Source organism: Larimichthys crocea, chromosome VI (assembly GCF_000972845.2).
Source record: "Larimichthys crocea isolate SSNF chromosome VI, L_crocea_2.0, whole genome shotgun sequence".
Taxonomy (NCBI): domain Eukaryota; kingdom Metazoa; phylum Chordata; class Actinopteri; family Sciaenidae; genus Larimichthys; species Larimichthys crocea.
In genome coordinates, this window is record NC_040016.1 from 26,926,804 (window position 1) to 26,953,932 (window position 27,129).

At 45.2% G+C, this 27,129-nt stretch overlaps 2 protein-coding genes across 3 annotated transcripts in view; both read left to right on the top strand.

The window, feature by feature from the left end:
- The first annotated feature begins 1,499 nt into the window (after positions 1 to 1,499).
- Positions 1,500 to 12,871, top strand: LOC104936807 (protein SSUH2 homolog). The gene is made up of 12 exons (XM_027279826.1): positions 1,500 to 1,540; positions 6,622 to 6,717; positions 6,807 to 6,891; positions 7,019 to 7,148; positions 7,257 to 7,317; positions 8,062 to 8,186; positions 8,311 to 8,373; positions 8,525 to 8,604; positions 9,253 to 9,345; positions 9,430 to 9,535; positions 9,642 to 9,749; positions 10,364 to 12,871. The coding sequence occupies exons 1-12, from the start codon at positions 1,516 to 1,518 to the stop codon at positions 10,496 to 10,498; spliced, it is 1,107 nt and encodes a 368-aa protein (XP_027135627.1). The 5' UTR covers positions 1,500 to 1,515; the 3' UTR covers positions 10,499 to 12,871.
- Positions 12,872 to 13,953: 1,082 nt separating this feature from the next.
- Positions 13,954 to 27,129, top strand: part of LOC104936806 (semaphorin-3D) — a 71,105-nt gene continuing 57,929 nt past the window's right edge. For both annotated transcript variants that reach the window (XM_027278845.1, XM_027278846.1), the window contains exon 1: positions 13,954 to 14,156. The gene's annotated coding sequence lies outside the window, so the exon portion shown is untranslated. The remainder of the gene's footprint in view (positions 14,157 to 27,129) is intronic.

The window sequence follows — 27,129 nt, forward strand, 5'->3', positions numbered from 1 at the left end:
GTCACAAAGACTACGTCCAGGTTTTAGACAGTCTGCAGGGACGTCACGGAGACTACGTCCAGTTTTAGACAGTCTGCAGGGACATCACAAAGACTACGTCCAGGTTTTAGACAGTCTGTGGGGACGTCACAGAGACTACATCCAGGTTTTAGACAGTCTGCGGGGACGTTACGAAGACTACGTCCAGTTTTAGACAGTCTGCAGGGACGTCACAAAGACTACGTCCAGGTTTTAGACAGTCTGTGGGGACGTCACAGAGACTACGTCCAGTTTTTAGACAGTCTGCGGGGACGTTACGAAGACTACGTCCAGTTTTAGACAGTCTGCAGGGACGTCACAAAGACTACGTCCAGTTTTTAGACAGTCTGCGGGGACGTTACGGAGACTACGTCCAGTTTTAGACAGTCTGCAGGGACATCACGGAGACTACGTCCAGGTTTTAGACAGTCTGCAGGGACGTCACAAAGACTACGTCCAGTTTTTAGACAGTCTGCGGGGACGTTACGGAGACTACGTCCAGTTTTAGACAGTCTGTGGGGACGTCACGGAGACTACGTCCAGGTTTTAGACAGTCTGCAGGGACGTCACAAAGACTACGTCCAGTTTTTAGACAGTCTGCGGGGACGTCACGGAGACTACGTCCAGGTTTTAGACAGTCTGCGGGGACGTCACAGAGACTACGTCCAGGTTTTAGACAGTCTGCGGGGACGTCACAAAGACTACGTCCAGGTTTTAGACAGTCTGCAGGGATGTCACAAAGACTACGTCCAGTTTTTAGACAGTCTGCGGGGACGTTACGGAGACTACGTCCAGTTTTAGACAGTCTGCGGGGACATCACAGAGACTACGTCCAGGTTTTAGACAGTCTGCGGGGACGTCACAAAGACTACGTCCAGGTTTTAGACAGTCTGCGTGGACGTCTCAGAGACTACGTACAGGTTTTAGACAGTCTGTGGGGACGTCACAGAGACTACATCCAGGTTTTAGACAGTCTGCGGGGACGTCACGGAGACTACGTCCAGTTTTAGACAGTCTGCGGGGACGTCACAAAGACTACGTACAGGTTTTAGACATTCTGCAGGGACGTCACAGAGACTACGTCCAGTTTTAGACAGTCTGCGGGGACGTCACAGAGACTACGTCCAGGTTTTAGACAGTCTGCGGGGACGTCACAAAGACTACGTACAGGTTTTAGACATTCTGTGGGGACGTCACGGAGACTACGTCCAGGTTTTAGACAGTCTGCGGGGACGTCACAGAGACTACGTCCAGGTTTTAGACAGTCTGCGGGGACGTCTCAGAGACTACGTCCAGGTTTTAGACAGTCTGCAGGGACGTCTCAGAGACTACGTCCAGGTTTTAGACAGTCACACATACTTATTATATATTTTTGGACAAAACTATGAATGTATCTTTTCAGGCTTTTATTTCTATAGTCAAACCGGAAGTCGCTCGTGGCTCTCAGTGACGTCAGTGGCTCTTTACTTCACAGCTTCACGCGCCAAACGAGGAGACATGGACAACAAGGATGAAGTCCACGGTGAGCATTGAACCGAACCGAGTCCAGACTGTCCGGTCCGGTCCGGTCCGGTTCCTTTATAGTCCCTGTTTGTAACGTGAGTGTGTGCTGAGGCTGACCCGGACCAGCCCGTGTTAGTTCAGTTTGACACAGTGTGTGTGGTTAAAGTGTGTGTGCTGTGTTCTTTCTTGTTGTGTTTGTGTCACGTGTTGCTGCCACGCGAAAAAAAAAAAAAAAAAAAAAAAACTTGACCAGTGTGACGTCACAACGTCAAAAGTTAATTGCTTCAACAACAAGACGTTGTTACGTCACAGGGGCGTTAATAGACAGTTGCATTGGGGCCCATGGGGTAACTAAAACCTGGACGTAGTCTCTGTGACATCCCCGCAGACTGTCTAAAACTGGACGTAGTCTCTGTGACATCCCCAGACTCGACTGCTAAAACCTGGACGTAGTCTCTGTGACATCCCCGCAGACTGTCTAAAACTGGACGTAGTCTCTGTGACATCCCCGCAGACTGTCTAAAACCTGGACGTAGTCTCTGTGACGTCCCCGCAGACTGTCTAAAACCTGACGTAGTCCTCTGTGACGCCCCGCAGACTGTCTAAAACCTGGACGTAGTCTCGTGACTCCCGCAGACTGTCTAAACCTGGACGTAGTCTCTGTGACTGCAGACTGTCTAAAACCTGGACGTAGTCTCCGTGACGTCCCTGCAGACTGTCTAAAACCTGGACGTAGTCTCTGTGACGTCCCCGCAGACTGTCTAAAACCTGGACGTAGTCTCTGTGACATCCCCGCAGACTGTCTAAAACCTGGACGAGTCTCTGTGACGTCCCCGCAGACGTCTAAAACCTGGACGTAGTCTCTGTGACGTCCCCGCAGACTGTCTAAAACCTGGACGTAGTCTCTGTGACATCCCCGCAGACTGTCTAAAAACCTGGACGAGTCTCTGTGACATCCCGCAGACTGTCTAAAACCTGGACGTAGTCTCTGTACGTCCCCGCAGACGTCTAAAACCTGGACGTAGTCTCGTGACGTCCCGCAGACTGTCTAAAACCTGGACGTAGTCTCTGTGACTGCAGACTGTCTAAAACCTGGACGTAGTCTCCGTGACTGCAGACTGTCTAAAACCTGGACGTAGTTCTCCGTGACGTCCCGCAGACTGTAAAACCTGGACGTAGTCTCCGGGACGTCCCGGCAGACTGTCTAAAACCCTGGAGTAGTCTCCGGACGTCCCCGCGAGACTGGTCTAAAACCGGGACGTAGTCTCCGTGAACGTCCCCGCAGACTGTCTAAAACCTGGACGTAGTCTCCGTGACGTCCCCGCAGACTGTCTAAAACCTGGACGTAGTGTCTGTGACTAACTGTAACTCAGTTAAAAGTCGTTTTTCAAAATAAAACTGCACTTTTACTGCGAGCAAGATGTTTGCTCGGCGTGTTGACATGCCTCACCTGTCAGGTGGACGGACTGAACACATTGTGTGTTTATTTATTCACTTCAGCTGGAGAGAAAACTGAGTTTAGTTGGTTGTTGTTCGTCTTTGTCACAGTCTAAAGTTCAGACTGACTCATGAACAGATCTTCAGACCTTTATTGTGGATGCATTGTCCGGTTGAACCCTCCTAATGACTCCCCACCTCCTCCCCACCTTCCCTCCTTCATGCCGTTCTCACACTCCGTCCATCTCAGCCCAGATCTCGTTGGGGAAACACCTTCTCGCTGATATTTTTATCCCTCAGCTCGAGGTATTGTGTCCAGCGTTGTATTTTTATCCGAGCGCTGGGTGAAAAACAGTGAAAGTAAAAGAATCATGACGCACGCCATAAAGAGCTGCACGCTGCCTCGGAAGCGTCTCAATCAAGCTGCTATTGTGTACGTTTATGTAATGTGACGCTGTTTCACATTCTTTGGTGTTTGCTCAGGTTGTTTTTGCTGCCGCAGTTAGAGACGCTTTAATATTACAGAAGATTTAACAACGATTTTTAATTACATTCTGGTTTTTGCACCAGTTTTTCATGACTTGAAGCGAATATGTCAACACAGACTGTTCATGTTCAATCCGTCCACCTGACAGGTGTTTACTCGTCAACACGCTGGGTAAACATCTTTTATTTTGAAAAACAGCATTTACTGGCGAGGACTGCTGTTAGCCAATCAGGAGCAGAGCGTGGCGGGTCATGACCTCTAAAATAAAAAGTAATATGTAACATGTCCAAATGTCCAAATGTCCAACTTCACAGCAGAAATAAACATGTTTACAGCCTGGTACAAAAAACAGTTTTGGTCTCTGTAGCTAATTTCCCCGTTCATGACAACTGTACTGAGGGTGAATTTATATACAACTCACCTGTTCACATTATATTAAGGCTTGAAGTTATGCAGGGTTAAGAGCGTGGACGCTTTGATTGACAGGTGGGCGTGGTCACAGGTGGCCTGAGGTCCTCTGATATAATAATTTAATCCATAACGTTGAACTGGTATTGAGATTCTGTTGGCAGGTCTGAGCACGCTCTTTGACTTTGTTTGTTTATTCAGCGACGGTCACATTTACATTATAAAGTTTAAATAAAGTTTTAAAGGTGCAGGACACACCTGTTTGTGAGGAGTCCGACATGATGACAGCTGATTTGTTAATCAGGAGAGACACATGGATGACTGTTAACGATAACGATGATTGAGTTTTATGATGGAGGGGCGTCGGCCTGAGAGGAAACGATCTCGAGGAGGCGTGAGACGAGTAAACGTCAGGACGGGAAGACAAATTAACGACAGGTCGAAGCTTGCAGACTAAAAGTCGTCCTGACTGACCTTTAAATGTCACTGAAGTCATGACCCGCCAAACTTGGCTCACCTTGATAAAGACACACCTGTGTCATAGTCTTGATGTGCCACACCTGTCAGGTGGCGGATTAAGTCGACTTTAAGCTGTAAGTCTCTGAGACGTCCCCACAGACTGTCTAAAACCAGGACGTAGTCGCCGTTACTCCTGCCTCCCCCGTGGTGCTGAGGACAGTCCTCTTCGCTCTCTTCTCCTCTGCCATTATGTCCCAAGCACCCAGGTCACTCCCATGTGTTTCCCAACTGATAATGAGCTCGGCCTGCGCTGGGCGGGCGGAGTCGAGTCGTACCATGTGGTGTAAGTACGGCGTATGAAATGCACGGGCCTGTTTGAGCCGCGATGACAGCTGAAATGTTAAAGCTCTGTTAAGCCTGCAGAGCTTTGAATCCACTGAGACCAAACCTTAAAAAAACAAGCATGAACAAACTCAGGGCGTGAGGAGAAACTCCTTCACGGCGGAGTTTGTCATGCGTGGACAGAGCAGGGAGTGTCAGACTGTTGATAAGAAGAAAACTAATGTTGTTTAATGTGACTTATCTCCCGTACAAACTCCTCTCAGAGACTGTTTGTCGTGTCCTGCTCGGCGTAGGTCGACACCTTTGTTCCACCTGTTGGTCACGCTCCTGTAAACATTATTCATATTTAGTCATTCGAGATGAAATCGTTTGTTATCCATGACGTACACTCGGCTCTGTCTGCAGTCTCTCATTACAGTAAAGGTGCTCACTGTCAGGTGATAATTACGCAGCAGCAGATCTGCTGATTGTATTTTAAGCAACCAAGATGAGACTGTGGCAAAATAATACCTGAACCCTCAAATTAACCTGATAATTAACTCCTCTGCAGAGGGTTTACTGCGCGTTGGACACAGGACACGTTAAAACTTAAAATAACTCCCTCTGGACTGTCAACGTGATCAATACCAGTGATCTCAACATGATGCCGTTGAGTCACACGACACATCTGAAGCCTCAAATTCACAAATCTGCTCTTCAAGGAAGTTGTTCAATGAAACGGAAAATAGAGTTCTGTTTGTTTTCCATGTTTCCCATTAAAACATTTAGATATGGAGGGACTTGACGTGTCCAGTCTAACAGTGAACACAGCGACAGAACCTCTGAACTGGCAGTGTCCAGTCTAACAGTGAACACAGCAGCCTATCGAGGTGGTTTTATTGCTGGGTTTGGCTCCTGGCATCTCGGGGCTGAGTCATCATCGAGTCCATCATAAAGTTTGTGAATCACAGGCACTGACTTTGTACAATAATCAGTGAGACTAGTTTCATGCATGCACCGTGTAAACAGACTTTATTGGCTGGTCGTGGACTGCATCCACTCCTCTGAGCCCTGCGGTGAGTCAGAGCGGCTCGTAGCGTGTAAATGAACTGAATGATCTTCTGTAATGTAATCGAGCCCTTTTGTGTGTGAGCGCTTCTTGTTCCTCCGGGCTGTAAGCAGTTTCCTGACGGCCTCCTAAAGAATGCATCCTCCCTTCCTGCCACGCTGACAGAAACACTGAGCACGTTACGGAGACATCAAAACATGCGCAAGGACATCGGGGAAACGAAGGTTTGAATCAAGATTTTAGAGCTTAGCATTGAAGAAGGAGGTGAAGAAGGATCGTTTGTTTCTTTACAAGTGCAAATTTGAAGAAAGTTGTCACAAAAAAAGGTGAATTAATGTTTCCATCCATTTGAATATAAGTTGCTTCAAGATAAATGATGGTGCACATTCTCCCCTCGGATGCCAGAAGAGAAGAAGAATTAAAAGAAGCTCCAGTCTGAACCTCAAACAGACGAAAACGATGTTGAAACCTTGATGGAAGTGTAATATTTCTGTTTGTTTCATGTGTAAATGTCTCGAAAGAAAATGTCCAAATGTCCAAACTTTGTCGTTAGATTTAATTAGGATGAGACAAACTTTATTGATACTACTCGCTGACAATAAACGAGGTGGAAAAGAGAAAAATGTGGCGTTAAACGAGAGAGCCGTGCGGTGTAACAGAAAAAGACAAACCACTAATCTCCATAGTGAGTGTAGAGTGTAATCCTACTACTACATAAACTACTCGAGTATTTGTTCTGATTACATTACTTCTGATCAAACAGCCAATCATCAATCATCTCCTTTTCTCTTCTTAGCTTCCTCCGTCAGCGTCCAGTCCTGACACGAACACAAACACTCGGCCCTCACAGGCTTGACGGGGGATGAACTTTTGAATTCAACAACACAAACTCTTCTTTATTCTTTATTCATCTTTTCAGATGCATTTGATCCAAACATACCAGAGGAGGGACCTTCAGCGCCCCCTCCTGGCTGGCTGGATGACATACATGGATATCTGGGTCACAGAGGAGGAGGTGAGTCTTGGGTTCTCCTCTCCTTTCTCTTGTTTTATTCTTTAACATCTCCCAGTCGTCATCTCCTGTGTGTTTGTGTTGTCGTTTAGAGGGTGATAACCCGTTGTACCCACCGCCGCCTGCCTACAACCCCCAACCTGAACTCAACAGAAACACTCTGGTGCCCAACATCAAGTAACACATCAATAATACACTTTATTTATAAAGTTCTTCGCAGATGATTCAGTGTTTTATCTTAATAAAGATATCGAATATAAAGGTACGATGGCATCAAGGATTGTTTGTATGTTTGTTCCTCAAGTGTTCCCACAATATCGGAGGACGTAGCCAGAGACGCCCTGCTCAAGTTTGTGGAATCAAAATGGAGGTACAGCTCCAAACCTGCCAGGAACCTCACCTTCAGGGAGCTGAAGCCCATCACCGTGTTCAGGGTAGGAGCACGTCTCTGGAAGAATAAACCAGCATGACAGAACTGTAGAAACTCATGTAATACCTGCAGAACATCACAAAGTTCTGAGTACTGCCTCTGTATTCTGCAGTATCGACTGGAGACCTACACCGAGACCAGAACCAGCGGCTGGCAGTTTGAACCCTTCAGAGGTAAAAATGTACTCTGGGCTAACACCTGCAGATAATTTAATTTGGATATTACATTCAAATAAAACAATATATGGTGAACTGTAAACAGTAGCAACTAGACCGTGATTAAAGCATCATCCAGGATCTTCATGGTTTTTGTAAAGATGTGGCCACAGTAGTGAAGGTCTGATTTTGTGATCGAGTCGAGATGTAGAAGAATTTATTGGCTAAATATGGAATATAATCTTCATAAGCATGTTTCCATTTGTGTATAATCACCTGAAAATAAGAATTTATAAAAGTTATGTCACCTTAGAAAGAGCCTTGAATGTTTCATACCCACTAGCTTGGAAGGGGTGGGGGTGAGGTGAGGGGTGTTCAGTTGGTTTACCGCTAGATGTCACCAGATCTCACGCACTAGACCCTCGAGTCCAATGTGGTTCAGCGTCAAGTGGCAACGTTCGTTGCAATGAAATGAAATGAAGCCAACACAAGCTGCAGTTCCTCTTGTCGTCCACTTGAGGCTGGCTCCAGAAGTGAGTCAGTCTCCATAAGTCCCCATGTTCAAATGTCCAACTTCACAGCAGAAATAAACATGTTTACAGTCAGTTTTCTTACCACAGTATCGGCAGTACTAAAAAGACCCCGACAACAAATTCAAGGCTGTTCAAGGGCTTTCCAGGCTCAAATCCCTCAAACTCTAGAACCAGCCCATGAATGTGGAATGGGGCCAACATTCACTGCCGTGTGTTTGTCTTCAAACAGGGCAGATGGTCGATGGTCCTCAGTACGGTGCGAGTCCTCCGCCGTGGGACGTTCCCGTGTCTTTGCCTCAGAGGTACACCGACCGCGTGGATAAAGTCGTCGTCCCGCACTCGTCCTTCGTGAAGGTGCAGCTCTTCTTTTTATTATTTAACACTGTCTGTTTTCTAGATCTGCTGTTTTTTGTGTCTCTTGGTTGACTTATAGCTTTAAATCTTCTCTTTGAGTAACTTTAGTCTCTTTATTTCTCAGGTGTGTCACAAGTGTAACGGCTGTGGAAGAACTCGCTGTGTGGGCTGTCACGGTCGAGGAATGGTCAGTTTGCTTCAAGATGATTCAAGAAAAGTGTAAATGTGTTAACAGAGACAGACAGCTGAGTCATTACATTCATATTTAACTGATGATCAGAGGTTCTCTGTCTCTTTCTGAAACACATTTCTTTCGATGTTCAACATTGATTTTGCAGAAACGTTGCACGTTCTGTCACGGTCACGGACACCGCAGGAACTCGCGCTGCACCTCCTGTCATGGCCGTGGTCGTAAGAAGTGAGAGTCCCGTCTGTCTGTCTGTCTGTCTGATTTTACTTCTTGGCCTTGTTTCACCCGTCCATTAAAAAGATTATGATAGTGTCAGACTTACTTCTACTGCTGAAGTGTTCGATTCATCCAATCCACACCGACTACGACCTGCGTTCAGCCGTCTGTCTGCAGGACCGTTCATGAGGAATCAACATAAAGAAAAATGTTTTTATTTATCAGTTCATTGATTTAATTTGAGAGCAAATTTACCTTTAGTGAAACCAGAAAGCTCAAAGCAACACCGACCACTGTCATGACCACCCATGAACACCCTCTAGTGGTACGTGGAGGAAATATCAGGACGAGAAGTTTGAAGTCTTGGACAGGACCTGGACTTGAAATGTCACAGAATTAGATGTAAAAACACCAAGAGAGATGCATAAAGACTAGAGGGACACAATACAATCACAAAGAGACAATAAATATGAAATAAGATGAATAAATCGGTCAGCAGTTTATCACATATAAAATCAGATTTGTTTGTTGCTCCAAAACATGCAATGGGAATCAGCTGGGCTGAGATCTGGTGACCATGTGACTGCAGTCCTCATGTGTCTGGACTTTATTCAATAATCTTTCCTTCATGTGTTTCTCTGATGTTCATTCTTCTTCCAGGTGTATCTCCTGTCACGGCCACGGCTACAAGACCTGCACTGTTTGTCACGGCAGCCAGAACCTTCTGCACTTCATCCAGCTCACTGTGACATGGTACGACAAAGACCGATACTTTCATCCCGACATTAAAATCTTTTATTTCATTCTCCACATCTGTTTGTCTTCTCGTCTGTGCAGGAAGAACAACGTAGAGGTTTTCATTCCGGACCGTCAGCCTGAATTTCCTGATCAGAAGTTTGAGACGGTGACGGGAAATCCTCTGTTTGTCGACGAGAGTGTTCTGGTAAAAACCAAACTCTTTAATTTAAATTATTCAGTGGCACATATTATACCTGCTAAACGCCAGTGTGTAAGCATTACCATTGTTGTTTTCCCACCTTCGTCCTCAGGTGTATCCTCTGCAGGGTTTCCCCGATCAGGAAATCTGCAGCGTCTCTTCAAAACTGATTAACGAACACTTCAGTCGCTTCAGCTCCACCAGCCGCATCCTGCACCAGGTACAAAACAAACACACACGCGTTCATTTACAAAAACAGACACTGTGAAGTGGTTAAAGTGTCAGCATTGTGTTGAAGACAGCGTATTTATTAGTCCACTGGTCTTTTTGTAGTCGCACGTGATTTACCTCTACCTGTAAAATATCACTGAAGACTACAGAGACACAAAACAAACAAACAAAAAAATCTGCAGCCGATGCAAAAACTTTGAAAAGACAAAAAACTACAAAAATACTCAACACAACTGCACTCGAGACAACCACTAAAAGACACAAAACAACTACAGAGAGACACAGAAAACTAAAAGAGACAAAGCGACTACAAAGAAACTCAAAACAACTACAGAGAGACACACAAAACTACAAAGAGACACAAGGCGACTACAAAGAGACACAAAACAACTATAAAGAAACTCAAAACAACTACAGAGAGACACAGTAAACTACAAAGAAGACACAAAACAACTATAAAGAAACACATAACAACTACAGAGAAACACCGTAAACTACAGAGACACAAAGTGACTACCAAGAAACACAAAACAACTACAAAGAAACAGAAAACTATAAAGAACTACAGAGTTGATGACTTCTTGTTTCTTCTTCTGTCCGCAGCGTCAGACCATCGAGGTGGTGCCGCTGACTCACGCCTATTACATGTACGGTGGGAAAAACTACAGCTTCTTCGTTTATGGGACGGAGAACAAAATCTTTACCAACAAATATCCCTCTGCGTGTTCTATTTTATAAGGAACGTGAAGACGTGTTCATGTGTGGTTTGAATCATGGAGGTGGGATTTGTGGAAAAATGTAATCGTCCATTTAACGTACCCACAAAACGATTGTAGCAGCGTAAAGTGGGTTTATAATGTTAACGTCAAATATCAACATTTACACTATTAATCCATCATGATCCGCCAGGCTGAAAATATTTGGTGCTAACTGTTCAAACAGTAAGTGCTAAAAGTTTTACATCTCATCGAACATGTATTTCTAAATGACAACAGATGATCTTTGTTGTTGTCGTGTCCAGAGTCGACATTTCTGTGGGAAGAAGCCATAAATGTAATATTTACAGTTTGTACTACGACTAACTTTAAATACTCAACTTGTACTTTTAACCTTTCATGGATTGAACCACTGCTCGCTGCTCACTACCCTCAAGTTTCCCTTTAACGTCTCATCTACGAGACGCCTTTTTAAATCGTGAATGTTTGTTTAGGGCTGACGATAAAACTACTTGGTTATGTTTCGGAAAGACTGTTTTGGGTTAAAACAAATATTTTACAAGTTTAGTAACTTGCAAATTATTATTACTGCGACGAGTTCCGAAGTCATGTACGTAACGTTACGTAACTTAAAATAAGTCAGCGTTGACTTTTGGTTTCACACGGGACACAAGCTGTGGTCTCATGATGAAAATTCTGGGTTTGTTCGTCTCGTCCGACCTTTTTTACGTCACGTGAAACTACTGTGTGCTGACTTCACATTCTTCTGCCTTTTTAAAGCAAGGTCGTCAAATACCGACTGTCACGTGGCGACTTTAACGTGTCCGCGAGGCGCCTTTGTAAAAGTAACGCTGTGAAACGGTCACAACAAATCTGTGTGGTTAGGTTGAGTAAATTTGATGCTTTGGGTTAAAATAAGTATTTTAACGAGTTATGTGACTTTGCAAGTTTCCATCACAACGTCACGTACGTAATGTTACGTAACTTTAAACAACCCGACGTGGACGGGTTAGATGAAGTCCCGTGACAGAACAAGGATATTTGACGTCCTGTGATCGTGAACAGACTTTATAAACATCAAGAAAACATTTCTTATTTTGTATTTAGTTTAATTTCTTCAGACTACAGACAGTGAACACATGAACATCAGTGTAACTAGTCTTGTAAATATATATAAACCTGTTTGTAACACTTCGTCCGATGAATCTCCTTTGGATCTGTATTCACTGGATCATTATTACCTGAATATCACACTAAAAAATACAATCATGAATGTTTATTATCTCCAACGGATGTTGGCTGAAACTTGATCAGCTCAGGTCATATTTCTGTCTATGAAGTGCCTTTCTCAGTCGTGTCCGTAAACCGATATGTGCCATCAATCAGAATCTCGTGACTCTTATTTTGAAGGTTTACGAATTGTTGAGCGTATGTTCTGCTTACAGGAAAAAAAACAGCATCGTGGTGCGTTCAATGACCAAACAAAGCCTTAACAAAACTTTACTGTCCGTTTATGATGAATAACTTTTAGCTGAGGTTTTTTCTCTTCGTATGTTCGAGTGAAATATTTTTTTTTATTTCTTCCAGCTCAGGTTTCAAATCAAACAACTTTTCAGTTTTCAGTCGTCTGACATGTTTTTTTAAAGAATTTTACAACTTTGATTTTCTTTTTTTTTAAATATTTTATTTATTCATCTACAGGACATCAAGGTAAATAACACCTTCTTCCCAAAGCTACAGACAAATAAATAATCAAACACATTCAGAATCCTTAACGACTCAAATCAAATTGTTTCCATATATCAGGTATTTGAGAGCTCTGTGAGAGCTTGGAGATGTATCTTTGTTCCAGACTGTAAGAATCATTTTCTCACCAACCCATGCTGGGCTGACCAATAAAGTATCTATCAGGAGTCTCAAGCTGGTGAGGTAAAAGATTTTTTAATAAGAGATGCAGGTGAAAATAACATTTTATGTATTTTATACAACATAATAAAAACTTGTCAAATGTATTCAGTGAATAAATCATAATAAAGTTTCATGTTATCATCCGACAGTGTCTGAGTCCTTCTGTGTGAAGAGCAGCAATTATGTAATATATATAATTTATACTAGTTTACCTTCTGTCACTGAAACCTGAGTTATTTTCTGAAATTTAAATATGTAAATGAGTCGTGTAACTTAAAGTCACAGTCGCAGAGGTTTGTCTGTAGCTGATTGGTGCCTCAGGTCTGTGTTGGCGCAGTCATCCCTCCAGGTGGCGCTCTGGTTTATGAATCGGTGGCTGGCTGTCGGTGTGTTTGCTGTCATCGTGTGCTGTGGGAAATAAAGCAACTGAGACGGACGCTCGTCTTCTTTTGGTTTGTGGAAGTTTGTCATGCAGAAAAAATCCCGGGTCCAGAAAGAAACGTGGACGTGGTTTCTTTACAGAGACGTGGAGACTCTTTAAGGAGCTTTGAGACAAGTTTTTAATTCCAGAGTCAGAAAGAAACGTACTCACCTGTTAACAGCTGGTTGACACTTTGTGGATTCTTTTAATGCTAAACTATAAATAAACACGATGTATTTAAAAAGATATTAATCAGAGTACTTGTGGTACTAAAGTACTTTGACATCCAGCTTCTTCAGTGAAACACGAGGTGAGTCCACAAAGAAACTGTGATGAGAACTTTAAAGATCTTCAGCCTGTAAACCATCTGACAGGACAAAAACAGGAAGTGTCCACAACCTGCAGTTCCTCTAACGTCCACCTGAGGCTGGCTCCAGAAGTGAGTCAGTCTCCATAAGTCCCCATGTTCAAATGTCCAACTTCACAGCAGAAATAAACATGTTTACAGCCTGGTACAAAAAACAGTTTTGGTCTCTGTAGCTAATTTCCCCGTTCATGACAACTGTACTGAGGGTGAATTTATATACAACTCACCTGTTCACATTATATTAAGGCTTAAAGTTATGCAGGGTTAAGAGCGGGGACGCTTTGACTGACAGGTGGGCGTCGTCACGGAGACTGTCCATTCTACTGTCAGTGAATTTAACAAGTTATTTGTATTAAAGTAAGTTGCACTAAATCAGAGTTTGGTGTTTAGTTTTGAAATATTTGACAGATTTATGAACATTCCCACATTTCTCATGTAAAATCTGATCTTTTACTTCATTTTGATGAAGTTCAACATTAAATATGTTGTGTAAAAATAAAACATCCTCTTCTTCAATCTCACTGAACGTTTATTTTTAAAGTTTATTATTATTTTTTACCCCCTTTGATCAGTTTTGATGGCATTTTATCACATTTTATTGTATTTTCTTTAATATTTTCTTCTTCTTAATGTTTTCTCGTGTATAATTCATATATTCTGAACACATCATTGACTTATTTATGATTAACATACATATTTAGGTGTAAATATTTGAATTCTGTGAGTTTATTTATCTTCAAATGGGCTGAAACCGTCGGACAACCTCCCAGAGGTCGGATCTTCCGAGCGGACCGTGAACGCCTCCTCCTCATCAGCTGCGTTCGCGGCTCTCGGACAGTTCGGTTCAGCCCACATGTGTTCACTTTGTTTATAACGTGCCGAGCCTTCAGGTGACACCGAGCCCGAGCCCGAACCGACCGGACCGGACCCGCAGCAGCTCGTCCAGGAGCCCCGAACCGGATTAACGGAGCCAGACTGAGCGCGGTGAGTTCACGGTCCACGGTGAGATGGACCGGACCGGTCCGCTTCACTCCGTGTTCAGAACTTTAACATGTTTGAACTTTGCTGCTGTGTTTCCTCTGAGGAGGTCTGGAAAATCATTGAGAAGTTTCCAGGAGTCCTTGGACGTGATCTGTGTGGTCTTATGGGAAGTTCCAGGATCACTGTTATTGATACAGGTGGTCATTGAAGGTGTTTCAAGGATTTTTTTTGGTCATTGAAGGTGTTTCAATGATTTTTGTTGGTCTTCAAAAGTTTCCAGGTGTTTGTACAAAAATTAAAAGAAATTTCCAGGAGTCCTTGTAGAGGTTTTGGTGTTTTCCAGGAGCCCTTGGACCAGATTTATATATGTATATATATAATATATTATCTTATATATATATATATATATATATATATATATATAATATATATATGTTGTATTAATGTTGGTGTTTTTGTGGTCCTTGAGGAAGTTTCAAGGATTCCTATAGATGTTTTGTTGGTCATCAAAAGTTTCCAGGTGTTTAAAATCATTGAAGACCCTCCAGGAGTTTATGTAGGTGTTTCTTTGTGGTCATTGAATATGTTTTAAAGAGGTTTTGCTTGCATTGAAAGTTTCCAGGCGTTTGTGCAGGAGTTAAGGTGGTCATTGAGAACATTCCAGGAGTCCCTGTAGAGGTTTTGGTGGTCAGAGAGGTGTTTTCCAGGAGTCCTTGAACCAGATTTTGTGGTTATTTGGGAAGTTCCAGAGTTAAGTCTTTTATTCTATGTGTTTTTGTGGTCATTGGAGTTTTTTTTCAAGGCTTTTTATAGAAGTTTTGTTGGACATCAAAAGTTTCCAGGTGTTTGTGCAAGAGTTAAGAAGGTCATTGAAGACATTCCAGGAGTCCTTGTAGATGTTTTGGAGCATTGAGGTGTTTTCCAGGAGAGTTAGAGGTGATTCAAGATGATTCTTTATTTAACCGTCCAAAAAATAAACTTTACGAATCATGTGTGTGTGTGTGTGTGTGTGTGTGTGTGTGTGTGTTCATTAAAGACACTGCTGACTAACCCTCCCCTGATTGTCCTCTGCCTTTCCTGTTATGGAGTTCACCCCCCAATCTACGAGTGGGGTAAAAACTGCTGTTCCTGTTGTGGTGGTTTGGTGTTGTTGTGTTGTGTGTGTGTGTGTGTGTGTTCAGATTGTTGTTTTCCTGGCTGCATTGTGTCATTGTGTGTCTCCTCTCAAACGGTAGTCCTGCTGTCGTGATGATAATGGAGTGATGCTCACACACACACACACACACACACACACACACACACACAATTTAGAGCTGAGTCTAAGGTTTTCCAGTGTGTCCTGGAAAACCTGGATTCACCTGAGAAATGATCAGATATCCTGGAAATAATCAGTGTCGTCCTGGAAATTGATTTATTCATTCAGTGTGTGACGGATGAATTGTCCGTGCCTCGAGTTCTCAGACCTGGACTGGTCTGAGCAGAGGTCCTGGTGCTGTGAGTCCATAGGTTCCTATATAAGTGTAATCTGTCATTGATGGTGAAACACGATGACGCTCGGTGTTACGCCCTGATCCAGCTGCACACACACACCAGCCTCATGTCACCTCGTCACTGCTAATGAATGAACACACAGCTCCACGTTACAGTTTCTGATACTCGGTCATGATTTTTCCTGCAGGCGCCTTGATTGAGTTTTAATTATTAAAAGTGTCAACGCACAGAAATCAGCAGCTTCCCGGGAGTTTCCCCGTTTATGTCGTCGATGTAAAATAATTTATCAACGTGCCGTATGTTAGACAGTCTGCGGGGACGTCACGGAGACTACGTCCAGGTTTTAGACAGTCTGCGGGGACGTCACGGAGACTACGTCCAGTTTTAGACAGTCTGCGGGGACGTCACAGAGACTACGTCCAGGTTTTAGACAGTCTGCGGGGACGTCACGGAGACTACGTCCAGTTTTAGACAGTCTGCGGGGACGTCACAGAGACTACGTCCAGGTTTTAGACAGTCTGCGGGGACGTCACGGAGACTACGTCCAGTTTTTAGACAGTCTGCGGGACAGTCACGGAGACACGTCCAGTTTTAGACAGTCTGCGGGGAGTCACGAGACTACGTCCAGTTTTAGACAGTCTGCGGGGACGTCACGGAGACTACGTCCAGGTTTTAGACAGTCTGCGGGGACGTCACGGAGACTACGTCCAGTTTTAGACAGTCTGCAGGGACGTCACGGAGACTACGTCCAGGTTTAGACAGTCTGTGGGGACGTCACGGAGACTACGTCCAGTTTTAGACAGTCTGCGGGGACGTCACAGAGACTACGTCCAGGTTTTAGACAGTCTGCAGGGACGTCACGGAGACTATGTCCAGGTTTTAGACAGTCTGCGGGGACGTCACGGAGACTACGTCCAGTTTTAGACAGTCTGCGAGGACGTCACGAGACTACGTCCAGGTATTAGACGTCTGCGGGGATGTCACGGAGACTACGTCCAGTTTTAGACAGTCTGCGGGGACGTCACGGAGACTACGTCCAGGTTTTAGACAGTCTGCGGGGACGTCTCGGAGACTACGTCCAGGTTTTAGACAGGCTCAGAGACTACGTCCAGGTTTTAGACAGTCTGCGGGGACGTCACGGAGACTACGTCCAGTTTTAGACAGTCTGCGGGGACGTCACAGAGACTACGTCCAGGTTTTAGACAGTCTGCGGGGACGTCACGGAGACTACGTCCAGGTTTTAGACAGTCTGCGGGGACGTCACAGAGACTACGTCCAGTTTTAGACAGTGTGCCCTCCTCCCTCCTACATTCCCAGCCCAGATGGGATAATTAATCTCTCGTGTTATGAGTCCACCCCGGGGTCTCCTTCCAGTTGCACATGCCTGAAATACCCCGAGTCCACGAGGCGGTACCGAATAGATGGATGTCCATTCTTTTTTGGACGTCCTCGCCATCGTCTGTTCTTTCCCTTTTATTTCACCAGCAGCAGCTGATATCATGCCTAGTCCAGCAGCAGTCAGCGTCCTCTTCACTCTCTGCTCCTCTGCCATCAGTCCATAGGGCTGGGCCTTTGCTAACGGACAGTGTGTATTTAACGAACCTGTTGACTGTCATGGAATAATGAACACACTTTGTGTCGGCCGAGTTAACAAAGAGGTTTCCATCCTGAGTTTGTCTTTAAACTTTATTTCCACAGTAAGTCCGTGGTGGAACGTTACCGTGCAGCAGTCCTCTGTCCGTCCGGGCTTTTGTAGCTCCTCGGGGGAAACTCGAGGTCAAGTGCCTCGCTCGCTTACGGCACACAAGTAGCCGATGAAGGAGGGGAAGCGTCGTCCCCTCCCTGATCTTTGTCCGGCTCCAAGTCGAGCCGTACAAATCACAGATCCGAGTCCACGCCTCGCTGTGCAGACACTTTTCCGAGTTTCATCATCCCGCCATGGCTCGTTCAGGTGCTCTCCGGGTTAACATCACAGAATAAAACATTCAGAGTCCTGTGAAAATCAGCTGCCCTAAACCGCTACACACCACACACCACAACACACACACACACACCACACACACACACCACACCACACACACACACACACACACACACTGATGAAGAGCCCAGAATAACATCCTCTGCATCCTTCTTGTTCCTCCAACCCACAACTATCCAACAAGGGACTCTTTAGTGTTTAGAAAGCTGGACACACACACACACACACACACCACACCCCCACACACACACACACACACACACAAACACACACACAACCACACACACAGCTACACACACACACACACACACACACACACACACACACACAACAACACACACACGTTTTGAGAGGAAGGAATTCCCCACTAGTGTTTTTACCACAAAGGACACAAAAAATACAACACACCCCGCGCAGAACAAGCCACAACCGAGATTGTCTAAAACCTGGACGTTAGTTCTCCGTGACGTCCCGCAGACTGTCTAAAAATATGGGACGTAGTCTCTGGGACGTCCCTGCAGACTGTCTAAAACCTGACGTAGTCTCTGGGGTCCGTCCGCAGACTGTCTAAAACCTGGACTAGTCTCTGTGACGTCCCCGCAGACTGTCTAAAACCTGGACGTAGTCTCGTGACGTCCCCGCAGACTGTCTAACCTGGACGTAGTCTCTGTGACGTCCCACCAGACTGTCTAAAACCTGGACGTAGTCTCCGTGACGTCCCGCAGACGTCTAAAACTGGACGTAGTCTCTGTGACGTCCAGCAGACTGTCTAAAACCTGGAAGTAGTCTCCGGACGTCCCCGAGACTGTCTAAAACCGGACGTATTCTCGGACGTCCCAGCAGACTGTCTAAAACCTGGACGTAGTCTCTGTGACGTCCCTGCAGACTGTCTAAAATCTGGACGTAGTCTCTGGGACGTCCCTGCAGACTGTCTAAACAACTGTGACGTAGTCTCTGTGACGTCCCCAGACTGTCTAAAACCTGGACGTAGTCTCTGTGACGTCCCGCAGACTGTCTAAAACCGGACGTAGTCTCTTGGAGTCCCTGCAGGACTGTCTAAAACCTGGACGTAGTCTCGTGACGTCCCGCCGACTGTCTAAAATCTGGACTAGTCTCTGTGACGTCCCAGCAGACTGTCTAAAACTGGACTGTAGTCCTGGACGTCCCAGCAGATGTCTCAAAACCTGGAAGTAGTCCAGTGACGTCCGCCCCGCAGACTGTCTAAAACCGGACGTAGTTCTCGTGACGTCCCCGAGACTGTCTTAAAACCTGGACGTAGTCTCTGTGACGTCCCCGCGACTGTCTCAACCTGGACGTAGTCTCCGTGACTCCGCAGACGTCTAAAATCTGGACGTAGTCTCTGTGACGTCCCCACAGACTGTCTAAAACCTGGACGTAGTCTCCGTGACGTCCCCGCAGACTGTCTAAAACCTGGACGTAGTCTCCGTGACGTCCCCGCAGACTGTCTTTCACCTCTGGAGTCTTGATGAGTCTGTATATAAGATCCTGTCTGGAGGTGGAGACACACCCCATCCTCGAGCTCATGGACACAATACCTCCGTCCATTCACTTGACGTCTTTGAACTCGGAGTCCTTCGTCGTCTCTCTGGCTCTGATGTGAAGTGTCTCTATTGTTTGAGAGGTGACGAGCGTCGACCTTCACGGACGTGTTGGACAGTCTTTGTGGCTGCAGTGAATAATCTGATGATGGAGGAGCTCCGTCCTCAGAGACCACACGGAGGTTTCTACATCACGTCTTGAACCTCCAGGCTCCGATCTGAGCCAAGACTTCCTGTTAAATTAAAGATGAAGCTCGTCTGCGCTCAGTATCAGATTTATTCAACTTGATCTGATTTTTGTGCGTTTTGTCTCCGTGTGTAACTTCAAATGTCAAATCCAGGATTTACCCTGAGCTGAACTTTTGTTTGTGAGGACACCAGTGGACATTCAGGTCTCACACACACACACGACACTTCCTGCCCTTTACAACTTGAACTTGTACTTTAAAGACAGACTGAATACTTTCCGTCTCCCAGAGAAACTGTGTTTGCTTCCCGCTCCTCAGATCGGTGAAGTTTACTGTCCGGCACTGAGACGACACAAAGCTTCAGAGTCTGAGACAGACGGTTTTTTATTTTTATGACGGCCGTTAAAGGAGCGTTTGCCCCAAACAGTGCTGCTAATGTTTGTGGAGCTGGTTCCATCTTCTGACCTGATTTATGCACGTTCTGTATTTATACACACACACACACACACACACAGTGCCACACACTCCGGCCTGGCAGACACACACACACACACACACAGTGCCACACACTCCGGCCTGGCAGAGGAAACCCTGGCCTCTAAAATAAAGTCCTTTTTGTGGACTACATTGTCCTGCAGTAAGTCAAATAAACTTTTTCCCTGAGGACGTGAACACAAACAAAGCCTTTCATTTTGGTGTCTGTGTTAAGACGTACAGTGTGTGTGTGTGTGTGTGTGTGTGTGTGTGTGTGTGTGTGTTTCCCGGCCTGTTATTTTCATACTTGTACAGACAAAACATGCAGCAGACAGTGATACACATCGTGTGCAGAAGAATCAAGGACACCACGACAATATTTAGCTGCTAAAGTAAGCAAGACGTGTGTGTGTGTGTGTGTGTGTGTGTGCGTGTGTGTTTGTGTGTGTGTGAGTCTGTGTGTGTGTGTGTGTGTGCGTGTGTGTTTTATGACTCTGTGCCAAATGTCTGATCTAATTTATTCTCATTGAGTATTTTCCTTCCTGACTCGTTTTTCGTGGTCCCACATCACTCGTGTGTCAGATGTTGGACCCGGTGCTGAGCCGGGCCGGTCTGATGTAGAAAGACGTGGTTCATGTTTAACAGCCGCAGGTTTGGTCACATTCAGGCAGTGAAACGGTTTGGACGGGTTCAGAACAGAGCGAGGCGTGTGCTCACATAAATGTTCCATCACTTCAGCGCTGTGACCGATCTCCGTCATCGGGCCATGGTCGTGGTGGTTCTGCGTTAGTTATTCTGAGTCAGTCAGATATCGTGGACTTTGGTTTTCAGGACACGTTTGGACTTTTGGATGTCACGGCACCGTTGACCCGTGATTGGCTCCAAACTCTGTACATGTACGACAGGATGTCTGCGTGTTAAACGTGTTGAACAATCACTAAACTGTGATTGGTGGAGTTTATCACCATGACAACAAACCTCAACGAGTCAACAGCAGAACTGTGGACGGAGTTTGGATAACCACAGCTAATCACAGCTAATCACGGCTAACCACAGCTAAGCTAATCACAGCTAACCACAGCTAACCACAGCTAAGCTAACCACAGCTAACCACAGCTAATCACAGCTAATCACGGCTAACCACAGCTAAGCTAATCACAGCTAACCACGGCTAAGCTAACCACGGCTAACCACAGCTAAGCTAATCACAGCTAACCATGGCTAATCACAGCTAACCATGGCTAATCACAGCTAAGCTAACCACAGCTAATCACAGCTAACCATGGCTAACCACGAATAACCACAGCTAATCACGGCTAATCACAGCTAACCATGGCTAACCACGAATAACCATGGCTAATCACAGCTAAGCTAACCACAGCTAATCACAGCTAACCATGGCTAACCACGAATAACCACAGCTAATCACGGCTAATCACAGCTAACCATGGCTAATCATAGCTAAGCTAACCACAGCTAATCACAGCTAACCATGGCTAATCACAGCTAAGCTAACCACAGCTAATCACAGCTAACCATGGCTAATCACAGCTAAGCTAACCACAGCTAATCACGGCTAACCATGGCTAACCACGGCTAACCACGACTAACCACAGCTAATCACAGCTAACCACGGCTAATCACAGCTAAGCTAACCACGGCTAACCACAGCTAAGCTAATCACAGCTAACCACAGCTAATCACAGCTAATCACAGATAACCACGGCTAACTACGGCTAACCACAGCTAACCACAGCTAATCACGGCTAACCACGGCTAATAACAGCTAAGCTAACCACAGCTAATCACAGCTAACCATGTCTAACCACGAATAACCACGAATAACCACGACTAACCACGGCTAATCACAGCTAATCACAGCTAATCACAGCTAATCACGGCTAATCACAGCTAATCACGGCTAATCACAGCTAACCATGGCTAACCACGACTAACCACGGCTAACCACAGCTGTGAGCATCCATATAAGATGCAACACCTCGTAGCATCGTGCTAATGTTGCTGTTCACAGAGATGAAGTTTGCACATGTTGATGCTTCAGTTGTTTTTTTCCACCATCAGAGTCTGAACACTGTAAACGTCTGTTATGATATTGTAATATACTGTGTGTGTGTGTGTGTGTCAGTGTGTGTGTGTGTGTTGAGCTCGCTTGGCGCCAGCTTCCAGGTTTGTTCAGATGGTCTCGGACAGGAAGGAAGTGTTTGGCTTGGCAGGAATACTTTATTGTTGCCCGGCCCTGATAAGAGGTTATTAATTAGCCGGCGAGACAAACACAATGATACAATAGAGACAGTTTGTGTGCCAGCTTACACACACACACACACTCAGACAGATGTTCTGTGGATCGACCATGCCTGTGTGTGTGTGTGTGTGTGTGTGTGTGTGTGTGTGTGTGTGTTTTGTTCTGTTTCCAACAGTGACTGAATAATAATGCAGTGTGTGTGAAGCTGCCAGAACGTCCACAGCTCTGATTTCCATCATCACAATGTTTCTGTCAGTTTCACTCTGAACGTCAGTGTCCTCATATCTGAACGATCCACAGACTGGACGTAGTCTCCGTGACGTCCCCGCAGACTGTCAAAAACCTGGACGTAGTCTCCGTGACGTCACGCAGACTGTCTAAAACCTGGACGTAGTCTCCGTGACATCCTCGCAGACTGTCTAAACCTGGACCTACATACACTCCGACAGACCTCCACAGTGAAGCTACAACCAAAACAAAGTGCTGAAAGAAGCTCCAACGCTCTGCAGGTCACTTTGGTCATTTGGTTAATTGTGGATATAAAATAATTACAGCTGCTTTGAAGCGTCCTGAACAAACTCTGTCTGTAACTTGACAGAGAAGAAACAGGCGGTAACGTCGGCACGGCAACAGATAACAAATAAAATGTGAATTAATGTGCGAGAGAATGATTAATAGCAGCAGGTGGATATCAGTGTTTAATCTGGCAGCACCAAGCCTCCGTTATCAATGCTGATAAGAACCAGCCTGCATTAAAATCACAACACATTCATCGCTCATAAAATATTCACCTTATCTCACTCTGTGCTTCATGTCACGTTACTTCTGCGCATTCGGAGATACTCTGTCGACACAGGAAGGAAACGCAGTCAGACTTTTACACGCTCCACCTGTGGCCGCCTCTCATTGGCTGCAACATTCTGATTAATATTCGTGACGACGTCGGGTCAGGCTGTGATACAGTGCGAGCGTCCAAAAGACTGTTTATGCAAATGAAGTCATGTCTGGACTCCAACGGGTTTGATAAAGTTTACGAGACGTCATGACGTGCAGCAGACACCGATGTGGACGTTGTCTCTTAAACTGCATTTATCATTGAAGTGTTCATTGTTTTATGACACTGGCTGCGTCTGTCATCATGTCATCAATGGGTATTAGCTACGTAGGCTCTGTAGAGCGTGAGAACTCGAAGTCGGAGGTCCGTTTTAAAAAATGTATTTGAGCATTGCAGAATTAAAAGCATGCACATGGACTCTTTGTTCTGGAAACCACAGTTCACTGACTCTGAGAGTGACGAGCTGCTGCAGCCAACGTCCCAAAAAGAAGTCTTACAGGTAAACACAGTATTTATATGAAAATGTGCTGCGATCTTATTGGTCCAAAGGTGACGAAGGGGAGGAGCCGGGGTTTAAACTTAGCTCCCCCCTGATTGGTCCATCTCGATGTCCGTCCTCTGCTCCGGTCCTCAATCGGAAGGGGTCAGCAACCTGGGGAGGAAGAGCCCTACACTTCCTCTTCCTTTCACATTAAGAGCATGCTCTTACGTCACACCCTGGGTGTGCAGATCTTTAACAACAACAACCAATGTGTAACCAACCACGCCCTTAATGTGCCGACACTTATTATGTGAGTGAGCATAACACTTATGTTCAGTAATATAACAACACTCTTTGTTTTCTGCAGCACTTGTATTGTGTAAGGTACACAGAAAAACCAAGCTTTATTTTGAAAGTCTACCTACATCTGCAGTGGGTATAATAATGTTTATGTTAGTGGCCTCATATGGCGCCTGAGGAAATGTCCTCCGGGTTCGTCCTCTCTATACTGCTGCATGTTGTTGAGATGTTTCAGGGTGAACGTGGCGTTTCAGTTAATCTCCTCCATTGTTGTCGAGCCGGGCCCCTCCCCTCCACTAGAACCCGGCCGCTGACCCGCACTGGACCCTGACCTCCGGATCGAGGCGGTGCATGTTCTGCGGTGACCCGGCTTGTCGTGGCTCCTTGTGAGGCAGCTGATGTATAAACCCTGCTGCTCAGCTGTCACGTCCTCTGGGACAGAGACGCTGCTGTCAGGCTGACTGGGTGGTCTGCTCTGTCCTCTCATATCATCTGTCTCTGACATCATGAAGACAAAGCTGCTGCAATATGAAAACTTTCTAACAGAGTGAGTCCTGAAATCAGCTTTGATGATGAATTCAGAACGTGTCAGAGAGAGGACGTCGACTCGTCTTCTTTCTCACACACTCAGGAAGCCGAGGAGGAAGGAACGACGACAAAACACACACACACACACACACACACACACACACACACACACACACACACACACACACTTACACTTCCACAGCAGTGATTGTCCTCAGCTTGGAGTTAGTTCAACCATAACAGACACTTAAATGTCCAATGGGACACTGCAGGGACGTCACGGAGACTACGTCCAGGTTTTAGACAGTCTGCTCCTTTAAGATATTTTAATTAACAGGTGAAATTTTGAATCAGTTCGTCACAGTCGGCATCAATCAGCTGATCATTAGTGAAGTTCGTTATGTCTGAGCTGGATCACAGATGATTGGTTTGTCTTCGTTACACGTTTGTTACATCATGTTAAATGATAAATATCATCATGTGTACCGGGGGAACTCTGAGACCTTCCTGGCTTCAGTACAGTAGAAACATGGTGGACTCTGTGGACGACGACTCATTCTAAGATAACAAAACATAAAGAATCTTATTTTCACATGATTACACTCTGACAGTATTATTTATATTTGACCGTATTCTGTAAATACAGCTCCTTAAATCTGACACATTGAACAGGTTAAATCTGTCGTCACAAGCTTTATCATCTCTGTCAGTATGTGTCTAAGTTTCAACAAAACAAATGAGGACAGACACACCTCTGTGTGTGTGTGTGTGTGTGAGTCTGTGCGTGTGTGTGTGTGTAATGATCTTCATGATTTATTCAACAACGTAAAACACTTTAAAAACTTTGTTTATTTCCTCTGACGAGAGACGAGAGTCAGACTCTTCCCAAAGCAGCAGATAACTACACCCAGGAGTACTGTGTGTGTGTGTGTGTGTGTGTGTGTGTGTCTGTGTGTGTGTGTGTGTGTGTGTGTGTGTGTGTGTGTGTGCAGAGATCACATAAATTAAAGGTTATTATCGTCTGTATTTGTGGCTCATTGTAAAATACAGTTTGTGTGTCTGTGGTGGTGTCACTGCACACGGCGCCCACCCAAAACCTGAAGTTTGTTTAATGCTTCAGTTTCCACAACAGACAGGTAGTTCTGTACAGGTGTAGTCGGGGCCCAGGATTTGTAAACTCAGCCTCAGATCGTCTGTCTGAGATCTGATCATCTATTTGATTCATGTTTTTGGGATTGTTTGAGGTTCTGTGTCTCGCCCGAGGACACTTTGAAACGAGACCAGGGGAAGGTGGGAATCGAACCGCCGACCCTGCGATCAGCAGACAGCCTGAGTCACTGATTCATTCCTCTGTACGATGTTTTTGTTCCTATCAGAGACGTTACATTCCTCTATGTGTTACACTGACCACCTCGTGTGTGTTAATCAGGGTGTGTTGGTGTTTGTCCAGCTGTGTGTGTGTGTGTGTGTGTGTGTGTGTGTGTGTGGAGGAGTTCAGGGTGTAGCTGGTAATGTCTGGGATCAGTGTCAGGCAGTGGGAGTAGATTATCTCTCCTCCTCTGATATCTTATCATCACAGCGGAGATTCAGACCACAGATACACAACATGAACACACACACACACACACACACACACACACACACACACAGTTGGCAGCGTACCAACCTGCACATGAAGGTTTTATTTGACAGCAGAAGCTTCAGCCTGATGGCTCGTCGTACTAATTTATGAATTAATGTTAAATGTGTTCCATTCTTATAACTTTAAAGTAACATATGTTCAAGTTCAAGCTAGTCAAAATACGTTTCTGTCGAGAGGGAGAAAGTTTGCAGGCCGACCACCTCTTCAGCCTTTCCTCCTCTGCCATTAGCTAACAGCAGCTACAGCTCACGGCCTGTAAACCTCTTCTTCTTCTTCTTCTTCTTCTTCTTCTTCTTCCTGGTGGAGGACTCCTGTGGAACAAACACCCAACCCAGGCTAACAGACTGAGCTAACATGAGCTAACAGCAGCTACAGTTTACAGTTGATGCTACACTGACTTCACACGTAGCCGCATTAGCTACATGTTAATGTCCGTGTAAAGACAATTCCATGTTTTCTTTCAAATAAATAAATAAAAAAATAAGGTGGACAATAGTTGCTGAAAACGTGAAAAGACTTTGAACGATGTTTCACTGACGTGTGGAGTGGACACGCCCCCTAATTTAACCTCCTAACACTCTCTGTGGTTTACAGAGTTTTATCAGGCCGGACTCAAAGCAGGACTCGGACGCAGAGGTGTCAGTGAGCTGATTTTATTTCGAAATAACAAAACCCTCTCGACAGAGTGATGCTACGGCAGGCTATGAAACAAAAATCACTCCAAAGGAGAAAAAAACTCTAAACTAGTTTCTCAAAATCAAAATCACTCCAAAGGAGGAAAATCAAAAGGCTGCAAAACATTAAGTGAAAGCGCTCCAAGGGAGGCTGAAAAACAACAACACTAAACACTAAAAAAACAAAAGACTAGACTAAGAAAATTACAACAAAAAAATCACTCAGTCGAGGAAGAAACAAAAACACTCGAGCAAAAACGCTGTGACTATGGCAAGACGAGGAAAAGGCTGAGGCGAACGATCCGAGGACGAAACACTTGTAAGACAGACGAGATGTACAGAGTGATGAACAGGTGGAAACAATCAGGGCGGGGACACACGAGGAAGGACAGGTGACCTGAAACGAGAGGGCAGGTACATTTCAAAATAAAACAGGAAATGACGAGACAGAACAAAAACCCAACTTGACCTCACCGCGGTGTGACAAGTTTATGATGGGCAGTGAAGTGAACTGCTGTGTTTATCCATGCGCTGCGTTGCCATGGTTACCGAGGGGTACA

Bases quoted from the DNA above. Each gene is read 5' to 3' on its own strand.
- LOC104936807 (XM_027279826.1), top strand. From the start codon at position 1,516: ATGGACAACAAGGATGAAGTCCACG. The intron at 7,318-8,061 runs GTAAAAATGTAC...GTCTTCAAACAG, and splicing joins GCAGTTTGAACCCTTCAGAG to GGCAGATGGTCGATGGTCCT. The intron at 9,536-9,641 runs GTAAAAACCAAA...CTTCGTCCTCAG, and splicing joins TTGTCGACGAGAGTGTTCTG to GTGTATCCTCTGCAGGGTTT.